Raw genomic sequence first — 20,435 nt, forward strand, 5'->3', positions numbered from 1 at the left:
TTCCCAGGGGCTTCCAAACCTCACTCCTACAGCCTCGACTGAAACACAACTAACAATGGATATGCTCTGAAGGTAGCAGGGATCAAATACCAAAACTGGTGAGATTATTAAGTTTTTCAGTGTTCTGCAGTATTTTAACAGAACCCACCCTTTCTTTATGCTTTTAAACTGAAGATTCTCCACCTTTCAGTGGAGTGCACTGCACAAACATGTCTTGCTTACAATGCAACTTCACAGCAGTCTGAGAAGACATTTTCCCAACACATTTCATGTCCCAGTGGATTTCTATTTTAGTGGGAGAAAGAGGAGTTGAGTCCTTCTCTGTAATCAGGGGCAAAATGAATTGTAACAGATTTTCAGATACCACCACTGCAGCTGAGACACCCCAGGGGCTGAGGACGGGTCTGTGCTGCCATGGCCAATTCTACAAGGTGAATTTCTTATGCAATGAATGTTCCTATGCAATGCTGTTCCTAGACCTGCTAGAGACAAACATTCCTCCCAAAAAAACAACATGGCTTTGGTCTTGTATCAGACACATGAACTGTTTTCACTGGTCATGTGCAAATCCCACTACAAAGGTAATTATCAGATGGATGTAAGAAGATATTCATGTCAGGAACCAAATTCAGCATGAATCTGTTGAATTATGAACATTATTCCCTTCCCACCCCCCAAAAAAAGAAAAAAATAAAGATAAAAAAAAAGGCTTTGTTAGACAAGAGAGTTGTATTGAATTCACTTCTTTTATTGCAGTGACATCCCCCTGGTACAAAGTATTAACTGCAATAATTACGTTAAAACATTAGAAAAGCATTTGTGTGGGACAGTTACAGTACAGTGTCAAATCTTACATCCTCAAACCCAAGTGGGCCACGACCCACTAACGCTCAAATCTTTTAAATTATTTTTAGTTATTTTTTAAATATGTAATGTCAGAAAAAAAAGCATATAAAAAGAATGTATGTAAAAGGAAACCTAAACACAAGTGAACAAATAAATAATTGATTTTCACCAGCTATTACTGTCTTTCTAAACCCATACAAAGGAACCTAATCTATAAGAAGGTATGAATTGCCATGTGTAAGTGATTTAATTTTTTTAATTAATGATGATTGGAACATAAGTAAATTTGGAGTCAAAATCAAAGCAGGAGTTGGAGTGACTGCCACTAACTGACATCTGTTGCAGACAATTACCATTAACTGTTCAAATTTTAAGTGAGCAAATAAATCTTGGAACTTGCCCTCATGCCTAGCATTAGTGGACTCCTGAGAGTGCATGTGAAAAGCATCCTATGGTATTTCACAGACATGACCTTAACTATCCCCATTATGCATATTTAGATATACTTTATATAATTTTATACACATATATGCATGTATACACATATACTTCATTTGGTTTCTGTGTTGTGTTACAGATCACAAGCAATGGTTTCCTGAATGGGCAAATAAACCTTTTTTAAGTAAGTGTACCTGTGCATGTTTTGTTTTTGTAATTTTTTTTAAAAGATAGCAGCACTAAGTCCATGCCATACTGTCCATCAAAAGAATGCTACCCACAAAACAAGGAGAAATGTGGCAATGATTCCATATGCAGAATGTGACAACCTTATCCCCTACAAAACACTGTAAAACCTGTGATATTTATGTTGGTAAATTTGATCCACATCCCCTCACCTGGAAGGGAACATCACTTTGACCCACACTGTCTGCCTTGTCTTACAACGTTTTATCATAACAAGCTGGGTTCATGCTGGCATCAGTTATCTCACACTTAGCAGCAAGACATGCAAGTTTTGTTTTTCTTAGAAGTTTTTTCAAAAGTGAAATGATTCCATAGTCTCAAATCCAATTGACAGAAACAGCAAACAAAAAGGAAAAAAAAAGAAGGATTTTTCGCAGTTTACCAAGAACTTGACAGTGTACACTGCACAGTGTATTATTATTTTGTCTTTAATCACAAGAAGTTGAAGCTTTCCCTTGCCACACAATGATTATACTTCATCCTTCAACAGTTACATTTCAATTTGATCCTGCATTCAGGAAAAAAAATAAAAAAACAAAAAAACCAAACAGGAAAAAAAAAAAAAAACCCTCAAACAAATCAAATCAAACAAAAAAAACCCAAAACCCCAAAAACCTTTTCTGTGCATCCTTAAATGAAAGTCACTCACCCACTGGTAAACTGATCCAGTAGCATGTCCAATGCTAATATCAAAAGCTTGTGAAATGTTTTTAGGCAATCCTTTCTATCAAAAAAAATATTAGGAATTTAAAAAACAGTTCACATTACTAACCTTTATACAAAGGCTCAAGTGAAATTTCTTTTGCAGGTGTTTGTAGTAGACTAAATTATGAAGTTTCCAAAATATACAATGAAAGGGCACACAAGACTGGCAGTATCTTTATTGAACATAGAAAATGTATAAAGTAGGATGTATGGAATAGATCAAAATTGCTAGACGATAAACCTGAGTATTATTTCATAAGACTAAATTCATTTTCTGACAACTGAACGAATTGACCTAAAAACATCTCCCCTAAGAACTTAGTGGTCCGTTTAACCATTTGTTGAAAAATGCGAGAGAACTGCAGCTTTTACATTTCATACTGGATAGCACAATTCCACATAGTGTTTACTGTTTTCTGTTAGATAGCATCACGTTGCTTATATTATCCCCATTCAAGCCTTAAGTCGAGTTTTGTTTCAAAAATAAGTTGAAAGTGACACTAAAACGTAAGAGGCCAAGAATTAGGACAGGTCTTTTTGTTTTCTTCCAAATTGTATTAAGATAAAAAGCCTCAGCCAGCAAGATGAGCTTGATTTCACAGCAGAGCTAAGACAAAGAGGATACTACCTTCTGCCAAGGTAGATAAAATTAGCTGTCTTAGACTACTGCCAAAGTACACATTGACAAATTTGAGGAAAAGAATCCTCCCTACAAGCAGAATTAGTTTTATTTTAGCTGTTACAAAGCTTAGTGACAGTAATGTCAGGGATTTGCTTTAGTTCAACTGACCTGCCCCAATTCTCACCTTTAAATCTAACAGATATAATAATTAAAAAAAAAAAACAAACCAAAAAAACAAAAACCAAGATAACCAACAAACCAAAAAACTTTCTGATGATAGAAAACATACAGTACTAAGAACTAATAGCTCAATGGAAGACTGAAAAGCAGCATTCATTTTTATTGTAATATGGAATAGACTAAAAACTAAAGGAAGTCTGATCGAAACTCTTAGTTGAAGGCAGATTTTGACATTCTATATAAATTTACAAAATAGGATGTATGGGTGAGATTTGGTTAATTTCAGAAGGCACCTCAAGGCTAAAAGGCTTTTATAAATCTATAATCCTTTCATTGATCAAAAATACAACATTTTATTGCTGCTATTCAAATAGCAAACAAAAAGCTCGTCTTGTTCTTCAGTCTAACAAGGAATCCTCCCCCATTAAGCAAGATTAAATTACAGAAAATATAGAATAAAACTGAAGATGTCACAACTTTAGAAATACAGTGACTTTCCTTGTGTGCTTTCAAGTCAGTGAAGTAGTGAAAGAAGAGTCACTTTTTGCCTTTGTGATGTTAATGAACTAGAGACCACGGCAGTCACTCTCCCCTGGGCACTGCAGTACCATCTCATCAGCTGTGCCATGGGCAGCACTCTTAGGAATAGAAGGTCAGGACACTCTGGTGATTCCCACGAACAAGGAGGATTGGTGGAAGGTCTTTAGACAGAACTTCCAGCCAGGCCATGTACAGGGCACTGGACACTGCCCCTTTCCGTGCCACTGGCAAGCTCCTGCAAGCCACAAGGGAAACAACTTTGAGAAACCTGGCCATGTACAAGTCAGACCTTTCTAGAATCATCTGTCATATTTAGGATCTAAGTTTTAAGTCAGATTTCCCTTCTTTTTAATCTTTTTTGCCCTCTCTCAGAATTCATGAGCTGAGAGTTTATCTTAAACATCATAGGCATTTAGATCTATTCCCCCCTAACTTCAGGCCTGTTAACACCATTTAATACTCAGGCAGCTTCATGAAGAATCCTCCTCAGCTTCATTCTCCTCATCTTCAACATATTTTAAAATACAGCAGTAAGAAACCTACAATCTGCCTCTTGTTTGTTCACACCCAAAGGCAATCCCCAAAAATCTGTAAGATAATGACTTAATTTTATCTAGAGAGATCCTCTAGAAAAAGAAACCAAAGGAAAGAATTGAGAAAGAGGCAAGTAACACTGCACAGAGGAGTAGAAAGAATGTGAGAACCCTGAGCTGCACCACAAATGAAGAGATCAGCTAAAGCAGCAGAGTCAAAAGCACAATGCTGACAAGGATATTTTTTTTTATCTTCAGCAGAATCGTGGTTCCATACTCCCAATAAAAAAATATAGTCAGCACTGAAATTATGAATATTTCTATACTTCAATGCCCAGGCAAAGTCCTGTTCCTGATCTATATTTATATTTCGAATTACAGCTCCATATCAATTCAGGTAACAGCACAAATTCAAATAATTTACTTACATGACAATTATGTTAGCTGTACTTGAATGTTCTTTCAGCAACTCATTTAACCTAATCTGTCGGTAAGTCTGTAAATAAAATAAAACTTGTTAGGAAGAGTTTTTATTTAAAAACTATAAAAATTCTTAAAAAAAAAAAATAAAAATAGTATGCCCAACTGGAATGAGTAATTAATAAAAAGCAGCTGGAAACTCATTCTCATTATCAAAAAAACTGTTGTTGTAAGGCTGGAAAAAAAGAAAGCAGCAAGCTCAGAATGGGCAAGTAAGACAAGTGCTGCCCTATTACAGGATGCCATTTATTTTCTATTTATGCAAAGAAACACCCAAGAAGAAATACCTTTGTGTCTCTGGTGCACAATAGCTTGGGAAAGATGTCAAACCTTTAACTGCTCCTCAACAACCACAAAGTGCCCTTTGGTTTGTTTTTTTAAAAACAAACACCTGGCTATAGACTGAATTATTCTAAACTACCTGCTGAAATATTGTGGGAAAGCAGCCTGGCCCCTGCTTATACTCAAAAGCAGAACTATTTTGCTTTTATGAACAATCTAAATGGTTTTAGATGCTACTTTTTATCTGTTATAAGAACCGCTATGGAAGAGAGACAGTAACAGGAATTAATTCATTGTTACCACAACCACAAATGCAGTAGGAGAAGGAAGTTTTAACTGACATTCTACAAAAAACCAGAACCTTTGTTTTGTAAAGCTCAAGCTCATTATCTGTTATCCTCCATGGCTCATCCTCCTTCATTTTATCTGCAATTTCTTGTTCTTTATCATCCTCATGAAGTCGGAAGGGTTCTATCATTTCCTCAAAAGCTGCAATACTGCAAGGATTAAAAGAAAAAAACATTACAGCAGATATGAATTTTTATGTCAAAAACTGTTTTCATGGTATCAGAAACTAAGTTTTATTGCTATGTAAAAACAAACTGAGCATTTTTCCCCCCTTGCCTGTTGCAGTTGGAACATCAAATCAGCTTTTTGCACACACAGACGTTGTGATTCAGCAAACAATTCAACACACAACTGAAGTTTCTCTCAGTTCAGAAATCTACCTCTAATTATAAAAGCTGAACAGTACTATCTTTAAAAAAGGGACAATAACTAGGAGCAGGTTCTTCAGAACTAACTTTGATGTACAGTAAAAACCAGCTATCAAGTCTCATGCCATTGCTGTTAGGATTCTGGCTCTCATCTTTTCACTTTGCTTCTTTTATCTCCTTCCAGTGCAGTCCAGGAGCCACATTCAAATGAAAAAAAAAAAATCACACATCTCTAACTCAGTCTTCCTGTTGTAAGAATATGAATACTTTGAATTTACCAGGACATTAGAGCAAGAACTTTGGAATAAAACCTTCTGAAAATTAAGGAGGAATTAATTGTTAGAAAGAAGAACTCACATCACCCTACTTTTTCCACCTACAGTTCCTCAAGGAATTATTCACATTACATTTACCCTTGGTGGTCTTTACTGTACAATGACCTGACTCCAATCAAAAGGAAGAATACAAATGTGATCTGCTATTGTTTGGCTGAGCAACAAGCAGATCTAATAATAACATTATTATACAGCACTGCAACTGTTAAAAATTAATCCTCCACTTGGTTTCCAGCTGTTGTTAATACCTAAATGGTATTTAGAAATATTTTGGATATATTGTGGGGATGTATCCATAGAGACAGAAAGAAAAATGCTCTGAGAACAAGTAACTCATGGATCACTGCTGTTAAACAAAAATAATTCCACGATTCTCAGATCTCAGCTGTGATGCATAAATGGGTGCTACTCCATCAGAATTCACACCTTTCACAGCAGCTCCTGTAAGCTGAATATCCAAGAGCACTAGAGTGCCAGAAATATTTTGTTTTAGTTGCTCAATATATTCTATACATTTAAAAAACCCCATATTTAAAAAAACACTATTTATTAAAAAAAAAAAAAAAACTATTAAAAGAAAAAACTATTATACTCATATTAACTTCAGCATTTAGCCAAGCTCTAAAATAACACTTCTAAATTTCCAGGGCATATCAAGAATTTCAGATAAGTGCAAGCCCATATAAAAGATATTTTTACAACTTCAGCATACTCAAGAAGGCCTGAAGAGAAAGGAGGATAATGGCAAAGGAGGGTATTTTTAGATCACACACATTCTGTTCTAAATTTGTGCTGAAAGCCATCTACAATTAATGCTTTTTTGAACTTGAAAGTAAGAAATATCATATGTATGACCATTCTTGTGTACATTAAAAGTCCAAGCAAATTAAAAATGGAGAAGCAAAAAAAGAAAAACCCAAGGCTATTTCAAGGCCAAGTTTTGTTACAGTAAACTAAGACTTTGAAATTCAGATCAAGTAAGTTTTGGTGAATATCTCTCTTCTTAAAGAAGATTGCTCCAGACAATTCAGGTACTTTATGGTATTACAATCTAAGGGCCAGAGATAAAAAAAATAGATTTCTGTATTTCTGGACATGGGAGTTATTGTTAATTAATTGCCCACATTTTTGTGAAACACTGAGGAACTTCTCTGTCATATGTAGGAAAGAATGAAATCCTCTAAATTAAAGACATCACAAACTCAATGAACAAACAAGATGTGTTTTGAGACTTACTTTTCTTTCTTTGGCTTAGTATTAATATCCCCAAGGACCATAATATCTGAAAAGTCTATCCGAAATTTGCTGAGCAAAGTTGCCATCCTGCATCAGAAAAAAACCAGCCTTTATACATGATCATAGTTTTAATTATTTCACAAGTTAGATAGATGTGTGGTAATAATAAACACTAGTTTAAGAAAGAGAAAAATGCATCTTAAATGTAACAAGGACAAAAATCAAACTGACTTGGCATATGACTATAAAAACCAATAAAAACACAAACAAATAAAATAACAGAAGAGCTCTCTCTTGAAGATAATCTCAGAAAATAATTGAAAATAGTGTCAGACAGCATAACAGAAAAATTAGTCTAAGGTAACTCATTCAAAAACAATCTGGGAGAAATTAAACCACCTTTTTGAGAAAGGCAATAGAACATGATCACACCTCCAGCAAAGAACAGCTGAAATAAGGCAAGTAGGAAGGGAAAGCAGTCCAATGTGCAATATGCTGTGTTAGCATCTGAAATGGAATTTTAAGGCAAACTCACGCTCTTCTGTCATGATCAATCCTGTTTATTTTTCCACCAATGAACACCCTGATCTTGCAGTCCTTCCACTTCTTCTTGGTTGTGATAAGGTAAGGAATCAACAGTGTCAAACCTGTGTTTTGAACAGAATTTGAGATGTGAATAAAATTGCACTTTGTTAAATAGTACAGGTTTTATATGAACTGACTGACAGGTATCTATCTATTAGCAACTAATCCAGAATTACTCCAGTATCAACATTTAAAGTTTCTTAAATTATAAAACACATTTACCTCCATCATCAAAGAGCCACCAGACATCAATATTGCTCTTGCCTTGTTTCTTCTGGAACTGAGAACTGGCATCAAGGAGTCTTTGGTCAGCCAAATTCAAAGGAGAGCCCTTTGAATCTGTAAAAAATATATGATCAAATTTTGGCTTTGAAGCGTTTTGCCTAATCACTTTTAAAATCATCAAATGCAACTCTTAATATTTTGCAATATACCTACTTTTAAAATTAAAAATTTTCCTTTATGCCTCCCAACCCAACTCCAAATTCTGAATGACTGGATATAAGCTGAACTGGATGAATTTAGAGTCTGTTTTAGTCTAGAGACTCATAATTTCAGCAGCTGAAGTCATTTAGCAGGAATCTGAGAAATAAAGGATGTTTGAGGTCTTTACATAGACATTTGCCTGGACAACTTAATTAATTTTGCTCCAGCTTTAGGTCATGCACTCTACCTCTTGCAAACTTTCCCTAAAAATATGGAGGTAACTGTTTTTACAAGTAAATGTGATGTCCTGAGCAATTCTTTCCTTAAATCCAGTTTTCTTTAAGCATGTGGTGAAATTAAAAGCTATTTGTGCACATTGGGCCCCTTTTGCAAAAAGCACTGTTTTGCATAACAAAGTTATCTGATTTACTGAGAACAAGACAGTATCAGCATTTTCAATTAGAATAATATAGATATTCTTTTTTGAACTGCAGAAAAAAACTCCTAAGCTCTCTCTCTTAATTAAAACCTCAGTCTGAGCAAGAGCCAGGAGTCTGACATTCATCTCTGTCCTTATTTTATCAGGAATTTTTAAAATTTAGAGCACATCTGTGACTGATTTACATTAATATACTACTTTATTGCATACTGGGACTTCTTCCAAACTGCCATCTTGTGCTTCAAGATATAATCTCACTTTCCTTTATAAAACACAAAAGCTTCTAGCTGCTGAAATTACAAAGAAAATGTCAAAACAGTTCAGATTAATTGCAATTAAGACAAAAATACCTGATTAGCTCAGAACAAGTGTGAAATAAATGAGGAAGTGAAAACTGCTCAGTTAATTTCTGAAAATGCAGATTTGAAGGACTACTTTGCATTATTTCAACATGTTCACCTCACTGTGTAGCTGCACTAAGCCTTAATTTTTCAGGATATTGAATTATTTCCAAATAACAGAGCAACAACTGAGACTTTGGAAGATACACTGAATAAACTGAAGCTCTTCCACTACACCATCAGAGTATTTCCTGAACCAAGCAAAGACCCAGACAGACAACTGAGACAGAATAGAGAGAAAGGTCCTGAACACATTTCAAATGTTAGTTTAAGAGATGAGCTTTTTAAATTTTGATTTAATTCCAGCACTTATGCACAATCCATTCTCAGTAGCAACTTCTGGAAATTTCCACAATGTTGCTTTTTTTTTCCCCCCAAAGCCTAGTCCATAAGAATGGAGCACATTCTAAAGCAGATATGAAGAAAGAAATAAACATTGCATGGTTGGTATTTTCCTCTCTGGTACTTAGGTGTAGAAAGAATTACAAAAGGAAAACAGAAATCAACAATGTGAAAGAATGATTTAACACAAAAAGATGGAAAATGCCTGCCTTTATTCAACAGTGGCTGTGCTGGAGTCTTTCCATCGTCATCCTCCTCTGCAAGGTTTTTAAAGATACAAAATAAAAAGGTTAATCTCCTTTGTGATATTAATGAACACAATACAAATGCAAATTAAAAAAAAAAATAGAAAATAAAGATGTGAAATGAAGCATGTTTTTTTTTGCACAGAGAAAAGCACACAAATGCAGTCTACCAAATCCTAATTTGCACTTCAAGAAAATAATATACCTCAATTATTCATTTAACTATAAAGGCTTTTGCTTTGTAAGAGGAGAGTAAAGTTGTTTATTGTCATGTCAAAGTGTCTTGAATGATGTGTATCTGTTAATATGCACATAATATTCTAGTCTGAGATGAACAAACCTCCACAAATTTAGCAGCCTTCCAATCACTCATAACATACAGATGTGGGGCAATCCTCAAGCATTGTTTACTGTCTCCAGTAACAAAAAAAAAATCCATTCTAAATCACTGTCCACCACCTGTTTTATTTAGGGGACTAGAAACAAATATTTATTTTACATACTGGTAAGATCTGAACCAAGCACTTAAAGAGATTAGACATCAACATCTAGAAAAATGTAGCACTTCTATTCCAAAGAGGAAAAAATCCCCTAAATAATCCCTGGGCTGAGAGAGAGGAACTGAGGAGGAGTCAGAGAGAGGAGAGAATTCAAGGCTCATTGCTAACCAGCAGTTACCTCTGCGTGGAGTGGGAATTCTCTCACTGGATGAGGGAGCAAAAGCTATGGAAGTGTCTGTCTCAGACTTCTTGCTGTAATCCACTTTTACTATTACATCCTTGGCACAGGGAGACTTCTCTTGGGATGACAGCAAATCTTTGTGAAGGAAAAAAAAACTATTAGAAATCACTGAATTGTTACAAACAGTATCAACAGAGGTGTGTGACTATACTGGGGAGGTTTGGAATTAATTAACTAATTAACGAATTACAAGGTGCTGCAACTGTTTCACCACAGCAAAGGGGACAGGAGAGGGAAAAACCAACACAAAAGTATTCTGTGAGTTTCTTGAGAGCACAAAGCTCTTCCTCTGAGCAGAGCTGTCATTTTCTGTTATTTTTCCATGCTGTGATTGCTGATTGCATGCCCAGAGTACAAAAACAGAGCTAGGTAACACTGTGGAACTACAACTAGAAGAGGAAAAAAGAAAAATAAATCACTTGGTGAAATGTTTTCTGTTTCTGCTTTTAACACCAAGAGCAAGATGAGCCTTAGACAGGGCATAGACCAAGTGTGTCTGTCTCACTTCCAAGTGAGATTTTTTCCAAGTTTGGCTTCTGTGGAGCAGCTGTGAGAGCTGAAGCAAACTCACACAATCCCCCAGTGGGTACCAAGATCCTTCTGGCACCTTGGTGCTACATTCCCAGTTTTCTCAGCAGTGTTGTTTCCACACTGCAGGCTCACTCCTTGCCATTTCTCACACTCCTCTGCCCTCCTGCACATGGTGACAGGCTCCCTGACTCTCTCCTAACACTAAAACATTCATCTTTTCCAGTGAAGGAACCTCCTCTTTCAGAGGGATGCCTCTCCTTGTGCCATTTTTCCTCATGGAGCAAGCCACAGACAAATTACACATTATCAAATCAGGACAGCTGCACCAAAGCTCACAGGCTTGAAATTTAACTGAAACTACACCACCCCACTTAAGAACTCTACTCAGAAAGAGCAACCAAGTCTTCAACATGGAAAATCTTCCCAAATTTGAGGCAGACTACTCAGAGTCCCTAAATCAGTCTGGCAACCAAACTCAATGGAGTTCCTGCATGGTGCAGTATTTGTTGTGATTTTCACAATTTCTGGGCTTGTGCCCTAAATACTTGGTGCCAACTTGCCAGCATCACAGATTAGTTTCAGGAAAGTATCAGGTCTTCTGGAAGCAGCTGCATGCAATTTGCAAACACAAAAAGGTGAAGCACAGGAAACCCATGTTCTGCTGCTGACCATGGTGTCACTCTTAGAATTCAGACTTGCTAATTTCACTTTTTCACAATTTTTTTTGTACCACAACAGTGGTATCTTGTTGATTTTTTTTTTTTAACAGAGCCTTAGTACTTTTAGAATGCAGTTTTAGAAAGAAATTAGACCAGCAAATTCACCAGATGAAGTCAGTCATACCTTGGCCTTGAAGGTGAGAAATGTCCAGACCCTCCTTGAGGCGAATGACAACTACACCATACTGAACATCAAAGGCATCACTAAACAAAAGGGACAGAAATAAAATATTTTACAGTTGGCTTTTTTTTTCCAAATGAAAAAAGCACCCTCCCTGAACAAATTCCAGTGATTAAGCACTGCTGTTTTAAGTCCCAAATTAAAAATTTGCTTTAGAACGTCAGTTTCAATTCCAAAACATTAACTGAACATCATTTTAGGAAAAACAGGATTTAGAAAGGATACCTACCCCTCCTCCCCCTCTCCACTATGTAAACAGTGATTAAATAAAATCAATGTCAATAGGTCACTCGAGTTCTGCACAAGAAATAGAGATTTTTATCTCAATCCATAAAAAAAGGGATTTGAATACATCTTTTTGATCTGAGCACTAAAGATTTCTGCTGTCTTCCCAAAACATTTGCCTATTACAAACACCTAAGATGATATAATTTAATATCACATTAGATGTAAGTTAGCTGTGATCTGCCTTGTCCCATCACATCTGATAAAGTCAAAACTCACTCCAATCAAAAATAGAGGCAGAACTTCATTACTGTAGAAAAGAGTAAAAACCCCCCAAAACTGCTGAATAAAAGTGGAATAAAATGAATAAAGTTAGTAACAACCCCACCCCCAAAATATAGGACAAGAAAAAGATGAACTTAACCATATCAAACAGTTTGCATTAGTCATTAATCACCATCCTTTACATATAAATACCTTATTCATTACAAACAACCATAAATCAGAATTCCCTCCCATATAATTTCCAGACAAATTTCTCAGGATTTCACTAATTAAACACTTCCCTTTAGAAGTAGTAAGACTTGATTAGAAATGTTTGGAGTACCAATGTATTCTACAGTAAGTGCAAGAAATATTGAGGTTGATTTGTTTTGTCTATTAGTGAACATTTTAATTTAATTATTTAATGTGTTAGATTTGTAGAGATTAGATGTGCTTCTATTGTGTGCTTCAGAAACTTTTAGTTTTCCAGAAATACTTTTGACCTGCAGTTATTACCTCCTGAGGTTTCTTTAGGGATGTGGAGAACCACATGACTTGCTGACCTTGACAGATCTTCCTGCAAAAGCCATCCCAAAATAAAATAGGAAGAAAAGAAAAACTAACCAAAGTGTTTCCTTATTTTTCCCTGTATTTGGTGCCCCTGCTTTTCTCTTAAAGACCTGGGTGAGATGACTTTTTTGTCCTTTTCTAATATCTGCCTCTATAGGCTAAAGCTCCATCCTCTCTCTCTTCCAAAAGCGTAGGAAATGAGAAATATAAAATAAATCACAAAGGAATATAAAGCACAAAGGAAGAGGGTTAACCAACACTTCAGCTGAACACAAAAACTTCTGTGTAAGTAAAATAATATTCTTTTTCTACCTTAAGTGCTATCCAAGCAAGTTTTTACTTTGTTTGGGTAGCAACACAAACTCTATTAATTTTTTCAGCCTCAACTGGTCTGCATTTCAGTACTGTCAAGTTACTCTGGGATTTCCTCTCTCTTCTCCTTCCTGTATTAGCCTGGGTGTCAGTGCTGTGTATCTTGTGAGTAAAGTAATTCTCTTTTTCAGACAGTAGCTCTCAAACCTCAGACCTCTGCTACAAACCTTTTCAGATACAGAAAGTTATTATGGAGATTTATAATCTGGTTAAACTACAGAGACTTGCTTATTAATTTCCATATCAGAAAAACACCAACCTCTTGAAGACTGCTGAATGGAAAATCTAGGTCCACTTGAAAGAGACTTCATGTAACTAAGATCTTTCTTACTACCAAACATACTGAAATAGCACACAGCAGCTAAAACTTTGTATTTACTACTTACTGGAATAAATTGATATAGGTTTCAACATCTCTCATATCACCTTGTCTCCAGTTCTTCTTAAATCCAACAACAAGGGTGTTAGGCCTCATTCTACCCAAACCAGCAGCCTAAGAAAGACAAGAAGGATTTTATAAAATAACATGTTACTAAACTGAAGGGGATTTTTTCTGCTTAAGAGAATAATAAAGTACTTCTGATCAAAGCTTAAGTTAATTTTGCAAAAGGAACATATTTCAAAGTACAAAGCCCGTTCTGATTTTGATGTGCATCTAAAGCACTTTTTAAAAAATACCTGCATTAAGTATTGTCCTCCATCCCTCAAGTCCTCTGCATGCACTGGTGCATAGAAAGCTTTCATCTTGTTTTTAATTAGCCATCGCTGGTATTTAGCCAAATCAGTTGACAGCTCCTTCATGGCTTGCCTCCGAGGACCCTTTCAAAAAAGGGAAACAGTAAGAGGGGAGGGAACAAGAATTAGGAATATGAGTAATGGGAGTAAAAACCCCCCACCCATTTTTTTAGTGTCACTGCTAGAAACAAATTCAAACTCAGAGAGCCTCAAAACACGTTTGCACACTATCAAAACCACCCCAAAATACCACACATTGTCAGCACCAAAACTGAGAAACTTTCACCATTTTAGGAAGAGGGTTGCTCAAACTCTGGCAATCTTGCTCCTGCAGAGCACAACCCTCTTGCCCAGGGGGAGGTATAAGATTGTCCTCCAAAGCACTAACAGAGTTTTAAAAGAAAAGGGCTTTGCAAAGAAATAGACACAGATGCAGGATGACTTAATATTACACTTTATGGGAGTATTTGTATCCTGCAGTCAAAGTCACCTCCCCTTTAAATACTTCCTTTATGTTACTTCTCTTGAGGTGAATCTTTTGTTCTCCTCCTAGACATCAAAATGCAGAATACAAGGTATTATATATACAGAAGCACAAGGTATCATCAGGAACACAGAAGCCCAGTTTTTGTAGGACACAGGCTCAACCAAATGGCCAAAGCTACTGAAAAATGAGGCAATGCCACCCTTCCTGCAAGAAAGCAATTTTAAATAGGGAAAGGATATGTTCCCAAAAAATCTTCAGTTGCCTTCCTACAAGGAGGATGACACCACCTTATTCTTTTCTCTATAGCCCTACTTTTAAAAGGCATTGATTACATCTGTGGTATCTCAGTTTGTCCTTTGATATTCACTGAAATATTAAGTTTATATAGACAGAAATTAAAAGTTTCTTAAGACAGTATCTGTATGTGGACAGCATTAACTTGATTTGCTCTTATCTGCTCGTTAGATCAGAAGCAAGTCATACTTGGTAAGTGTAATAAATTTAAACACATTTAGGAGTAATCCATGTTTTTATTCATAGTCTTTCATCCCTCCCAGCTGCAAACCTGCTCTCACTCAGGAAAGCATCCCTGACAAAGCCCAGAGGGAGACCACCCATCACCAGCTCCAGCTGGACACAGAACACTGACCACAGCTCTGGCTGCATAATCCAGCCAACTCCTCCTCCACTGAATCCTACACCCTTCAAACCCAGGACTCTTCAATTTGGAGGTGTCAGTGTCACACAGGACTCTGAAGACTTTGCAGAAGTCTGGGTAGGTGACATGTGTCAGTCCTGGATTACATTTTTTAAGTCATGGTCTTGCTTAAATGTTCTTAGTGATGTGACAGAGGTTTGGTCTTAAGATATGAAGCAAAACTACACAATTCCAATGTGGTAAAGTTCATTTACCTGAGTTTATCAGAGATGCCACAGCCTCTCTGTAGCTAAATGGAAGTTTTGGTACAGATCACTGTATGACAGCCACCCTACATCTACCCAACAAAATCCTTGACAAGCTGATTCTAAAGAAAAGTTACTTGAAAATTGTTTCCTTCCCATGATCACAAAACCACTCTCAAGTTTTGCCACATAAGACACTAAGTAGTAAGAACAGTTAGAATTATATCCTTGCAGAACCAGCATCAAACAATCCCCTCTGCTCACTTGAAATTCCGACAAAAACACCCAAAGATACTTAGTGAAGTATCAGGGGCTGGTCATAAAAGGAAGAGGAAACACCTGACAATTAAATGAATCTGATAACTGAAGGAATAAAAAGCTACTTAGAAGATTAAAAGCAATTTTTAGCAACTGAGTAAACTCATATTGATTCCTGCTCCAGAACATTTCTTTTCTCCCAGGATTTTTAAGAATTCTACAAGAGAATCAATCTCCCAATGTTCACTTCAATTAGAAGTGAAAGGTCCTTCACCATTTAAGCACCAAATTATCAAAGGTACTGATTTTTTATAAATTCTTCCCTGTAGTACACATAACTGGAATAGTGATGACCCATACATTAGCAAAACTTACCAGTAAATCTCTTTTTAATGTCTAATGATACCTTCATTTAAAACAACCACCCAAACAAATAATCAACCCAAAACTTAAACATGAGCCAGAAACTAAGTCAAACAGGTTAGAAAAACCAAACCAGACCCCAAAGCAGAGAAAAGAAAAACACCAACAAGGTAACTTTATTAAGTAAAGAAAATTTACCATATGTACATGGCCACAGATCATCAAGCCCACATTCTTGGTGAAAGCATGGACAAGGTGAAGCAAAGCTGGACGTGCATTTGGAGCTCCTGTCATAATTAAGCACTGAGGTCTGGATTATGAGGGAAAAAAAGAAGATTTTAATTGGAATTAATCTGCAATTCTGGGGCTTTTTGATTAACAGAAAAGTTTCTTCCAAACATTAGCCATAGCAATATATTCATCAAATAATATATATGTAATAACCTCACCCACTTTTATAAGACTATGTTAAATTAAGAAAAAAATCAGTTGTTACCCAACTGTCAGCAGATCTGACTAATTGCAAAAAAATTCTGTAATCCCATTAAATCTGAAAATCTACACATTTAAAAAGTTCAAGAACAGATTTTAGACAAGTCTATGGCAGAGGGATTAAGTTTTTCTTCCTCACTGAAAAATCACATTCTTGCATTTTGTAGCTTAGACTCTTCTGTGTCCAGAAGAAATACTGGAATCAAATGCTCATTTTTACATAAACTTTCCTTCAGAAGGCAGAGCCAACCTAATGCAAGTAAGCCAAAGACAACTTTAAAATAAATTTTAAATGAGGAAGTGTCCAAGCTTACAAACTCATTACAGGTGATCATTTCTCATAATCATTATAATTAATACATCATATCATACAAATTCCTCTAAAGTAATCTCTCAATCTTTTTAGCTGCTCCATTTAATTTTCATGGCTGCTTTGCTGAAAACAGTGTTGCTGCCAGGTTCTCCATAACCTCAGAGGATGGCACCTGCACTAAGAGCCCCACTCAATCTGTAATTCCATTTACTTGGATAAATCACAGGAGATGAACATGGATTTAATGGAACCCCATGACAGCAGCCTAGTGAGCACAGAATTCCCTGTTTTTGAGTGTCACCTGAAGTTTTTCACGTGGTCCTCCACTCCTGAGAGCCGAATGGAATGCTGCAGTGCATTCAGGTAAGTCAAGGCTTGAGTTGAGGATCCCCAGTTCACATCTGTTGAAAGATTTGGAGATTTCAGTGTGTTATTTACAGCTGCCCATTGTAAAACTGTGTGATTACAAACTGAATGCTGGACATGGACTAAACACACAGGTTTAAGCTACACCTTGCTGCATTTTATACAATACCAGGTAACAAAACCTACTTAATTGGCTATTATATTTAAAGATAACATTTCTGTACAAGTTTTAGCAAAAAAAGTTAAAGAATGGAGTAACTGACTTCTTTACCTCCACAATTCAAAGACCACAACTTCACAGTCCAAATAACACCACTTGAGGAAAAAATGCTGTGCTGAGTTATTTTATACTACAGCAAAGACAAAACTTAATCTCAAAACATTGCCTAAACAAAATCAGATACCTTCAGTGGAAAACTGCTAGATGAAGCAGATCCTTTTAGATTATTATTATTTTTATGAGGAAAATGAAGAACCCACTATTTCTTTTTTGCTCCCATACACATCTCTTGATAGCCACAATGAATTTACCATTTTCTACATGCACCTTTTCCTCCAACTCTCATTCAGACATTTATGCCTAAGTGGCATCTTCATAATTTGGGAGGAGGGGGAACTATGTGACTAGGCAGTGACTATGCATGCAAAATTCCATTTAATTACAACTAAAAACTCTGAAACAGAAATTTAATCTAGTGGTCCAAACACAAAAAAGTTGCTGGGGATTTTCCCTGCCAAGATCATCACTTTTTCCCTTCTTTCCCACCTCCACAACCAAAAAAATTCTTTATCCATACCTGGTTTCTTGTAGGTGACATAGATGTAAAGCCCAAGGACTATGACATAGGTTAGAAGTGCTGCCCACCAGTTAATGACAAACATTACAATGCAGCACAGAATAGCTCCAATAAGAGAAATCCACATATTGTAATATTTGAAAGCAGGGCGCCAGCCTAGTCAAAATGAAATTTCAGAGGGCAGGAAAAAAAGAGGGGGAAAATTAATTCAAGCAACACTACAAGAGAAGGAAGGCACTGCACTTTTTTTCCCTTTCCTGGTATTCTGCATCCATTACATCTGAGTTTGTGATGAACAAAATGCAGACTGGCACATTTATCTTCCCATTTTCCAACACCTCTTAAATGAATTTGCATCATTCTCACACAGGTATGTAAATGCTCCTAATTTTGCCCCCTAAAAGCACAGCTCAGAAGAGAAGTTTGAGGATGCCTGTGCCACCATGTCTACTGAATCAGGCTCCAAAAATTTTAGGCAATAGCTTTGCCTGACATTCAATTTTTCCTTTCAAAGGTAGTAAAGTATAAATCACCCACTCATACCTCAGTTTCTTACTACTGTTTTAATTGTGCATTTTTTTACTGCTTTCACATAGAAATTCTCACTACATGAAAAAGGACAGGTATATCCAAAACCAACTTGGGTACACCAAAGTACTGGACTGCCAGTATTTTACATTATTAACCACAAGTTTTTCCAAAATCAGGTATACACATGCACACCTCCACCAACACACCAAGACTAACAAGCATATTAAATATAGATTTATAAAGTTAGAACTGCTGTGCAAACTGTTATATCCACCCTCTGAGAAGAAAAAAAAAAGATAAATCTATGAGTTCAGTAACTTAAGAAGCTTTTAAGGGATTTATTCCAGTACAACTGCACATGGAGTGGGTATAATATACATCCACTCTGCAGACATCAGGTTTTGGCCTAACCCTGTAGTTTAATCAAATACAAATTTAATAATTAAATTAAACCTTAATTTCTCTTAAAATCTTTTACACTGTATTTATGCATAAAGGAACTGCAAGGCTAAACTCCCACCCCTAAAATGTAGTTCCTACCTGGAGATTTTGCAAGAGAAGCATGGAATACAGAGAAGTTAATCAAGGCATATGAGGCCAAGAAGAAATTAGAAATAATTGGAGCAATGACATTCAGTTCAGCTGTAAAATGAGAAAAAAAAAAAAAAGCAAGCTGTTATCAAAGGTATCATCAATGACTTTACAAGGAATCTTATTTTGTGTTATACTCTGAAGAAATGCAGTTTACTCTTTTTGCTGACTGAGCTTCATGTCAATGATCTCCTATTTACCAAGCTATCTTTTAACAGTTAGAAAATATAGCTTTCAGTTTCAAAAATTTAACCTCTACCAAGTGTTCTAGATGCACCCTGAAAGCACTACATACTTTCTCAAGATCATTAATTGAGAAAATTTCATTCCCAGCAGGGCTTGGATCAAACAGTGCACTAATACATTAGGTTCTGAAGAATGCCAGTAGGTTTTAATATTTTAGACCAACACCATCACAACAATGATGCTTACATCCCCTTCAGTGAGAAGGAAAAACCTGATGCTCTCTCCTTTCCTCAAGGCAGCATGTTACAAAACACTTGGATGTGTACTCTCACCATCACTTAAAAATAAAAAAAGTGATCAAAATGCAGAATGTGCCATCCTAGTCTGTAAGTTTCTAGCTGCAATCAAAATTCCAGCCAGCTCTGCCTCAAGAAGATGAGGACAAAGGAGGACAGAGCAAATTGGGAAAAGAAGTTTAAAGCACTGGCACATAGATGAACACAGCACAATTAGTTTGCCAACTACAGAGAACACATGTAATTAATAATACCCAGACAACCTTTAGCAACAGCAGCATCAGCACTCAACTCTACCACATTTTCACAGAAGAGCACATTTTAAATAATATTGCTCATGCAAGTTCTATTTTACTGAAGCTGTCATTATCAAAAATCTGAATCAAACTTTCGTACTTTCAAGATTTTAACACTGTCTCAAGCAAAGGAGGCATTTTTATTGACTGACAACACCTAAAGGCAGATCTCTGTGGTTAAAAAGAATTTGCTGCAGTTCTTGATATAGTTATATCTAGCAGCTAGGAGAAAGTAACCTCAAAATAACCAGATTTAGAATGCTGGTTTAGAACTAAGATGTGCATTAGATCTCTAGGACCCTGTTGTCAACATGCATTGGAATGCTTTCTAAAGTTCAAAAGGGGATTGAGATTTAAGTAAATTTTGAACTAACCAATCAATATGAATCCAAGAGCAATTAAAAATGTTAGAATATATCCTCTCAGTGGTTCATTGTTCTTCCCATAGCCTTTAGCAAACATCTGAAATCCTGGATAAATGCTGTCCTTGCACAAAGCCTAAGGGGAAAAATTAAAAAAAAAAAAATCAAGAGTCAACATGCATTTTGCCCATGCCATCTTCCCTTGCATACTGTCTTTCTGAACACTTCCTGCTAGTTTATAGCCATCATGGACTGATTT

At 36.1% G+C, this 20,435-nt stretch overlaps 1 protein-coding gene across 1 annotated transcript in view; it reads right to left on the bottom strand.

Moving 5' to 3' along the window:
• Nucleotides 1-727: 727 nt before the first annotated feature.
• SLC12A2 (solute carrier family 12 member 2) overlaps nt 728-20,435 on the bottom strand; it is a 52,089-nt gene continuing 32,381 nt past the window's right edge. The window contains exons 12-27 of the mRNA XM_079331353.1: nt 20,189-20,312; nt 18,986-19,087; nt 17,915-18,070; nt 17,053-17,152; nt 16,145-16,256; nt 13,879-14,019; nt 13,587-13,693; nt 11,713-11,792; nt 10,276-10,413; nt 9,562-9,609; nt 7,967-8,083; nt 7,695-7,806; nt 7,160-7,246; nt 5,234-5,369; nt 4,539-4,606; nt 728-3,812 (exon numbers count right to left, since the gene is read on the bottom strand). Coding sequence (XP_079187479.1) covers nt 3,677-3,812; nt 4,539-4,606; nt 5,234-5,369; nt 7,160-7,246; nt 7,695-7,806; nt 7,967-8,083; nt 9,562-9,609; nt 10,276-10,413; nt 11,713-11,792; nt 13,587-13,693; nt 13,879-14,019; nt 16,145-16,256; nt 17,053-17,152; nt 17,915-18,070; nt 18,986-19,087; nt 20,189-20,312 — 1,764 coding nt within the window. The 3' untranslated portion in view covers nt 728-3,676. The remainder of the gene's footprint in view (nt 3,813-4,538; nt 4,607-5,233; nt 5,370-7,159; nt 7,247-7,694; nt 7,807-7,966; nt 8,084-9,561; nt 9,610-10,275; nt 10,414-11,712; nt 11,793-13,586; nt 13,694-13,878; nt 14,020-16,144; nt 16,257-17,052; nt 17,153-17,914; nt 18,071-18,985; nt 19,088-20,188; nt 20,313-20,435) is intronic.

Source organism: Erithacus rubecula (assembly GCF_903797595.1).
Source record: "Erithacus rubecula genome assembly, contig: SUPER_Z_unloc_3, whole genome shotgun sequence".
Taxonomy (NCBI): Eukaryota; Metazoa; Chordata; class Aves; order Passeriformes; family Muscicapidae; genus Erithacus; species Erithacus rubecula.